Genomic DNA, 8,614 nt, shown 5'->3' with positions numbered 1-8,614 from the left:
TGTTCCTCCTCCGAAAACAAATTTGAGTTACCAAATACCTAAGAGTCATGAGCAAGACCCGGCCAGCCAATGAAGACATCTGTGAAACTGAACTGTGTTTAACAATACATATCATGGGCCCAGATTATCACATTAAAACACACCATACTACTTACTAATACTACAGCCTGCAGGATGATGTAGTGCCAGCCTTTTCTGTTGTGGTAATCCACTGGGTTGTCTCTGGGGGCAATAACGGGTATGTGGGTCCCATCTATGGCTCCAGCACACTGAGGATATCCACGTCACAGGAAACTTTTTGTGGTATCATCCAGCTGGTCGCCTTGCGGTAAGGAGATGAAGCGGTTGTAAAGGGTTTCCAGCAATTACTGGGTCACTTCCCGCACTAGCACACACACCATCGATATGCCTAGACCGAATAAGCTGGAGATGGTGTGGTATTCCCCTAGTGTTGCATGCAACATCTGATAGTGTGCCATCCACTGCTCTGGCTTATAGGCTTCCACGGTTTCCCAGAGAGCTTGTCCATGCCTGCAGTCTCTGGTCCGCAATGATCGATTGGTCGTGCTGGTAAATCTCAGGGTGGATGTCATGCTGCCCAAAATCAGGGCTCTCCTCCTGCGTAAAAAACGACATCAAGTATAAGCTCTCCTCGCCTCAAATTGCCCCGTTCTCCTCTTGGCATAAGACTGTGCCAGGTAGCACAGAGCAAGCAGCTGCATCAGGCTCTCATTTGCTGTGTAAACCAACAAAAAACAGCAAGAACTCAGAATTTCAGGCTGCTCTGCAGTAACTCGTTGGCCATGGTTAAAGCAATGCAGTGAGCAGTCACCACCCACTTTTCATGACCTAATTTCTGTGTGCCATAAAAACAGTCCATTTCTTATGACACACAGTCTATTACATGGCTGACACGAGTTGTGTCTGAAAGGAGTCAACCTGGGAATAATCCTGTGCTGTGGGGGTTAGGAACTGTAACCCGGGTTTTCCCTGGTTTCACAAATCTGGGAAAAACACAGGTTTTTTAGATATTTCTGTCTGAAAGTGGTACTAATAACAAAGTGTAACTCTTTTGAGCTGAAAATGAACTAGGCCAAATTAATTCTGAACAATTTATTGACCTTAATCAGTGCGGTTAGCAATTTTGCTTAAATATTTTCAGGAGATAATCATTCTGTCACCTGCATTCCCATGACAGCTCCTGAGGCTGATAAACCATCATATGATAACACTGATATCCTGGTTACTGATGAAAATACATAACTGGGTCCTGGTGAATATACTGTACACAGATATCCTGAGCCAGTCACATATAAGAGGGAAGATGTGAGAGTCAGACAGTCTGTGATACAGGAATACAAGATGGATTCCAGCTCACATAAATTCTATCATGAACACGGCTTTGATTCTAGAGAACATCTGGAAACATATTTTTCTAGCCAACAAGAAATTGGATTTGGAGACGATTCAATGAAATTTCCAATGGAATGTTTACACCGTGCTTTCAGTGAGGGTATGTATATTATACTGACAGTATGTATACTATACTGACCAACTTACCCTAGTGTGAGTGATTGCATGTATACAGGCAGGGGTGTACCCAGAACTTTGTGGGCCCATGGCAACATTTTGAAGGTGCCCCCATCCCAATGCTTCTAAAGAGACATTTCTCTTAAGCAGTTGTTAATTTTATGCCTTTTAATAGTGCACTAGTTCATTTTCTGTACTATAGTAGAGCCTTATTTAATGTTATGCCCCATAGTAGTGCCCCAGTTTATTTTATGAATCGCAGTAGTGCTTAAGTTCACCCTATGTCACATTTCTGAGCTGCCAGTACACATTAAGCCGCACAGTACCCCCAATTCACATTATGATATATAGTGCTCCTTGTTCATATTGTGCCTCATTAAAGTGCCCCGATTCATATTATATAACATTAAGATGCCCTCCAGTTCAGTTTATACCACACTACAATGAACAGGTCCAGGGGCATACCTAGATATTTTCAGTCCCCAAGGAAAAAGTTTGAAAGTACCCCAACGTACCACCCAATGGTGAAAAATTTATATAACATGTGTAACTTTGACAGGGAAGGTGGGCCCCTCTCAGCTCTGGGCCCCATAGCAGCAGCATTGCCTGAACCTATGGTAGTTATGCCCTTGTACACAGGTGTGTTAGGGAATTTAGACCACAAGGAAGATGTACTAAGCTGTGGAGAGAGATAAAGCTTCAGTCAATCAGCTCCTAACTGCCATGTAACAGGCTGTGGGGCAGATGTACTAAGCCTTGCAGAGTGATAAAGTAGAGAGAGATAAAGTGCAAACCAATGAAATCCTTATTGTTATTTTTAAAACACAGCCTGTGACTCAGCATTTAGGAGCTGATTGGCTGTTACTTTATCTCTCTCCACTTATCACTCTCCAAGTCTTAGTCTATTTGATCCACAGTTTAAAAAAGTGACTGCAATATATTGGTTGGTATTTCATCTATCTCTATGTTATCTCACTCCAAGATGTAAGAGGCATTCACATGGTGCAATATTTCTACCAATATAGACTATATAGTCTGTATCGCATGAAAACATAGTGCATATCACATCATGTGTATACAGCTTGCGATGCCTATGTGCGGTCCCACAGGGTCGGTATCTCAAGAAAAAATAGACTAGACTGTGCAAGCAGGACAATTTTGAGTAGAAAGTGTACAATCTAGTATATAGTATAATCAAAATTGTATATAGTCAAAATTGTACACAGACAAAATTGCACCATGTGTACAGTCAATATCGGTGGTTTGGGGCTCCTTTGGGAAATTGCATAGGGCAAACCGGCCTTTAGCCAGAATTGCACTGTGTGTGGGCTCCTTAAGTGCCCAAACCGCACACCCCGCATCAATATAGTACACTTACTACACTTACCCCTCTGAAGTCACATGGGAGCTGGCCCTGCAGACAGAAACCACCAGGAAAACAAGGTGGTCACCATTTTATGTAGAGGTTCTATGCAGTTTAAGAGAGTAGAGGGCCCATGTGCAGTCTCTGTTTGGGCCCCCTACTTTCTTAAACAACCTAAGGTGTAGACGTGGACATTATCAGAAGACCTGACCATTTTCTATGCAGTTTCTTATGTCTCCCATTAACAACCAAGATTAGGAGATATGTATTGAATAATGTATACTGTAACCATCACACTGATGGAATGGAAAAGCTACGTAGGTACCATAAACTGTGTAATACCCATACATATGTATGGGCAATTTTTTTCTTTATTTAAACATACAGGGGTCCCCCTGGTTCTTATTATTCCCTTACATATGGAGAAAAATCCAAAGAGCCCACAGTATAATATAGGCTGCCCTTTAGGAGACCCTAGACAAATACACAGAAAGTGCCTGAAGAGCACGGCACTAGACTCTCACAGGAGGAGCACTCAAACTGATCTTTGTTATATTGAGGACAAGGGTCTGCTCAGAGAGAATTAGTAAAACTTAACTTTTAATGTTAAATCATAAAAGTGAGATAGGGAAACGCACAAGAATTTTAAAAGGCAAAATATTTGACACACAACATTAACAAACAATGGGGGTCATTCTGACCCAATCGCACTTTGTAGTTTTTTGCAGTGGTGAGATCGGGTCAGAAATGTGCATGCACCGCAGTGCGCCGGCGCATGGCTGCGCTGGTCGGGATCTACTCTTGAAGTGCAAAGGCATCGCCGCTGTGGGGGGGTGGCACTGACATGCGGGGCGGACTAGTCCTGTGCTGGGCATCCCTCCCTATGGCTGAGTTCATGATCGTAGCTGTGCTAAATTTAGCACAGCTACGATCAACTCAGAATGACCCCTAGTGTGAGCTGCTTTCTCCTTCGACAAAGCCCTCTGGTGAAACGTATGTCAGAAGCCTTTTCCTCATCGTCCCGGCTATCTGCGCAGAGCAGGGGAGCCCATCTCACAGGTTCCGTATACAGTCTCCTAGTCCTCCGTGACTATGAAGCCTATGCTGTTTACTAAGGGCTAATGTTAGATGCAGCTACAAGCTCATCTATCTGAGCACCTTAAGCAGGCATAATCACCTCTTATATGCATAAGTACACTGGGCAGAAAGCTATAGAATATATGTGGTATACCATGGCTTTCTAGTTCAAGAACCTATGCTGATATAACCCACAGCAGTGACTGGCAATTTGATACAATTGTACTTTATTCTATCCTTGTGACCAATATATATATATATATATATATATATATATATATAAAAATATATAAATATATGGTTTGAACATTAAGGCACCTGCTTTTATGCAATATAAAGACTGATTTACTGTATCAATCTCTGCTAAAGTTATACACTATTTAGCTTATCCAGTAGGATAAATCTTTTGTGTATATTGAATATGCGGCTACTTTAAAGGCAATAGAACACAACACGCCTCACAGTGGCAATAACGTATAGGACATTACACTTTTCCTTTATGTCTCAGCAATAATGTATTACATAATGATACACTAATTGGTGAATGGATACAATTGTATCAATATTTTTTCTGTGAAACTTATACTGTATTCATGAGTCACTTAACAACAACAACCAGGGGTGTGATTTAATACAATGTTTATGCCTACAAAATTCTTTTGATGTGCAATTGTTGCAGATGACGTTAATTGAATCTCATTAGCAGGGCATCACCTCTATGCATTAAATGGGTTATCCTCTTTCAACAGCAGGCCATAAATCATGTTCACCTGACTTGCTTCAATTTATCTAGCCATTTAATCACAATACTATTTTTCTTCGCCTAAATAAGCCAATTATACTTTGCACTTCTATCACAGGGGCCTTGCTGTGTAGTAGTTCTCTCATCGGCTGTGCTGGCTTTTTGCTATCAGCCGACAGCAGAAACGAAAATTCACATGCAAAGACCTAGGTGATTCATCCATTTTTCCATTGGCTGGTGCCAGAACGGATCTCTCACCTCGCATTCGATGCACCAGCAGATGTGGGGCAGCAGATGCTGGAAGCCACTTTCTTAAAGCCATGCCTGCTCTTTTTCCATATTAAATATCTAATACACAGGTTCTCAAACTCAGTCCTCAGGACCCCACACGGTACATGTTTTGCAGGTCTCCTCACAGAATCACAAGTGAAATAATTAGCTCCACCTGTGGACCTTTCGAAATGTGTCAGTGAGTAATTAATACACCTGTGCACCTGCTGGGTTACCTGCAAAACATGCACTGTGTGGGGTCCCGAGGACCGAGTTTGAGAACCTATGATCTAATATATAAGGTGCACAGTCATACTTTTGATATAACATTAATATACTAAAAAATAAGGTGCACAGTCGTACCAGTGATAGAGCATTATTATATTGCAAATTTTTGGAAACTGTGATTCTTTTACATTGTGTGTTAATGTTGTGTGTCAAATATTTCACCTTTAAAAGTTCTTGTGAGTATCCCTATCTCACTTTTATGATTTAACATTAAAAGTTAAGTTTTACTAATTCTCTCTGAGCAGACCCTTGTCCTCAATATAACAAAGATCAGTTTGAGGGTTCCCCTTATGAGAGTCTAGTGCCGTGCTCTTCAGGCACTTTCTGCATATTTGTCTATGGTTTTCACTCTTAGGTAGCACCCCAAATATCCTTACATATTCCGGAACACATCTAAGAACTTCCAGATACATGAATGTTACAGATGAATATGGGTCACTGATCATGACACACTGATTTAATATATTGAGCTTGTGCGGCTGGCAAACCTGTAGCTTTAAACTTTAGGTGACCCTGTCAGCCTTGGACAGAGACATTTGGCGCCATTAAAGTAGATCTATCTTCCCCTCAGGCCAGCAACAGCCAAGCATGGGAAGATAGTCCACTACTGATTAGACCCCCCCAGGATGCAGGGCAAAAGACACCTGGAGTGGTTTTTTGCTGGGGCTAGGGGACCAGTTAGGCCCCAAGGCAGGGCAGGTTCTAGGAGTTAGGGATCAATATAAGCGGGTCCCCAGCGTGAGAGGAAACATTTGGCCAGGACTGTATTGCTAAATATGTGGAGCAATGAATTGGAGCGATGATTGAAGGACTTACAGGACCAAAGATCCGGGAACCAGAGCAAAGCTACGAAGAAGAAGTGGATCCTGTGTTGTGGTGGATGACGGCATCAGGAAGGACTTCACAGAGGAGGAGAGCTGCCTGTGGAGGTGCCTGATGGTGTGGAGTGGACGGCGGTGCTTCATCGCTGAAAACTCGGGGAGAAGAAGGACCAGACGTGTGGCCAAAGACCCTGCAGAGATCCCGACCAGCAGTGCCAGACGCCATTCAGCCTAGGAAGAGAGGACCTGTAGTTGACGGGTGCACGAGCACCATGGAGGAAACCCAATACACCTTGTAGTAGGACCGCTGGAGGACCCCTGGGAAACGGAAGAGGCCAAGGTCCCAGAGAACACCCAGGGATGCAGCAGACTACAACGAAAGAGTGCATCTTCGGTGCAGTGCTCAGCATCCCGGGTGGCACTGAAGTTGGGTTCGGTTCCAAGGTGGCAGAAGAACCGCAGCATGTGGTGAGACCCTGATTGCTCTTCCACTGCCACACTCTGCCCCTGTATCCCTTACGCTGCACCGCTATGCATTGAGGGTTTAAGGGGGTAGGCTCCCCTAAATTCCATCACCCATCCCTTGTTAATTTTAAATAGAAGGTAGGCTTCCCTATATTGTGCCCCCGGATTTACCCTTTCCACAGCATAAACTCTGCATTGGGGTAATAGTAAATACAGGGGGATAGGCTCCCCTCAATCTGTGGCCCCACATTTTTTTCCTACAAGACTTATTAAAGGGGGTTGGTCTCCTCTTCGTTTCCTCCACCCAGTATTTGCAGACATTACTATGGGGGTAGGGGTGTGTACCCTCCTTGGTATTTACTGCTGAAGTATTGCAAAAGTGATTTTTTTTTTGTTAAGCGCTCTCAGAGGCAATGTGTTTTATGCTAATGATTGCCATTCATTAGAACTGTTGTTATAGCTTGTGCTTAGAAATGGAGTGTACAGGGGATTGTGTAATACTGGTTTATTATTGATTGCTTATGCAAGCTCCACCCAGCAGTGTCAGTTAAAGCTTATATACCTGTGTGCTTACTACTACAAAGGCGGGCTCATTATTGACTGCTTATACAAGCTCCGCCCAGCAATGTCTGTTAAAGCTTATACCTATGTGCTTATTACTACAAATGCTGGGTTATTATTGATTGTTTATGCAAGCTCTGCCCAGCAGTGTTAGTTAGAGCTTATATACCTGTTCTCACAACTTACCTGCCCATTTGTTATTGCTGGTTATATGAGACTGTGCTATCTAAAGACAACGCCAGCTTGATAACCTATTCCCTCAACTTACCTGCGTATTTGTTATTGATGGTTATACGAGACTGTGCTACCTATAGACAACGCCAGCTTGCTTACTTGTTGCCGCAACTTACCTGCTGATTTGTTATTGCTGGTTATACAAGACTGTGCTACCTAAAGACAACGCCAGCTTGCTTACCTGTTCCCGCAACTCACCTGTCTATTTGTTATTGCTGGTTATATGAGACTGTGCTACGACAACGCCAACTTGCTTACCTGTTCCAGCAACTTACCTGCCTATTTGTCATTGCTGGTTATACGGCACTGTGCTATCTAGTGATGAGCGGATTCGGTTTTACTCGGTTCTCAAAACCGAATCTTATTGGCTCACTGACGTCACGTGTTTTGGATAGCCAATAAGATTCGGTTTTGAAAACCGAGTAAAACCGAATCCGCTCATCACTGCTATCTAAAGACAACGCCAGCTTATTTTCAAATTTACAGTTGTGCATGTAAACAAAGAATTCTAAACAACATTTTACATACTCTGTCATGTCACCTTTATTATTGTGATTTCTTATAGTGTGCTACAGCACAATTGTATTGTATCTATTGCTGGTCATTCTGTGTCTGCTCAAGTAAGGGGAATTTTACGCTTGCCTCTCTGTTATGGTGTGCTGATAACAATAAAATTTCCGAAGTTCAGCAGCTGTGGCTTTAAAATTCAAAACACCTTCAGACCGGGGTGTTACAACTGCACCTGTGGAAAATCATCAGTATGTTAAAACTAGTGATGAGCACCGGAAATTTTTCGGGTTTTGTGTTTTGGTTTTGGGTTCGGTTCCGCGGCCGTGTTTTGGGTTCGAACGCGTTTTGGCAAAACCTCACCGAATTTTTTTTGTCGGATTCGGGTGTGTTTTGGATTCGGGTGTTTTTTTCAAAAAACCCTAAAAAACAGCTTAAATCATAGAATTTGGGGGTCATTTTGATCCCAAAGTATTATTAACCTCAATAACCATAATTTCCACTCATTTTCAGTCTATTCTGAACACCTCACACCTCACAATATTATTTTTAGTCCTAAAATTTGCACCGAGGTCGCTGGATGGCTAAGCTAAGCGAACCAAGTGGCCGACACAAACACCAGGCCCATCTAGGAGTGGCACTGCAGTGTCACGCAGGATGGCCCTTCCAAAAAACACTCCCCAAACAGCACATGACGCAAAGAAAAAAAGAGGCGCAATGAGGTAGCTGTGTGAGTAAGCTAAGCGACCCTAGTGG

At 42.9% G+C, this 8,614-nt stretch overlaps 1 protein-coding gene across 1 annotated transcript in view; it reads left to right on the top strand.

Moving 5' to 3' along the window:
* The first annotated feature begins 1,325 nt into the window (after window positions 1–1,325).
* The window catches only part of LOC134965629 (indolethylamine N-methyltransferase-like), a 53,053-nt gene continuing 45,764 nt past the window's right edge, over window positions 1,326–8,614 (top strand). Inside the window, exon 1 of the mRNA XM_063941968.1 lies at window positions 1,326–1,513. Coding sequence (XP_063798038.1) covers window positions 1,363–1,513 — 151 coding nt within the window. The 5' untranslated portion in view covers window positions 1,326–1,362. The remainder of the gene's footprint in view (window positions 1,514–8,614) is intronic.

The sequence above is a fragment of the Pseudophryne corroboree genome, chromosome 10 (assembly GCF_028390025.1).
Source record: "Pseudophryne corroboree isolate aPseCor3 chromosome 10, aPseCor3.hap2, whole genome shotgun sequence".
In the NCBI taxonomy this organism is placed as follows: Eukaryota; Metazoa; Chordata; class Amphibia; order Anura; family Myobatrachidae; genus Pseudophryne; species Pseudophryne corroboree.
The sequence above is the reverse complement of the archived record's forward strand: the minus strand, read 5'-3'. Positions and strand labels throughout refer to the sequence as shown.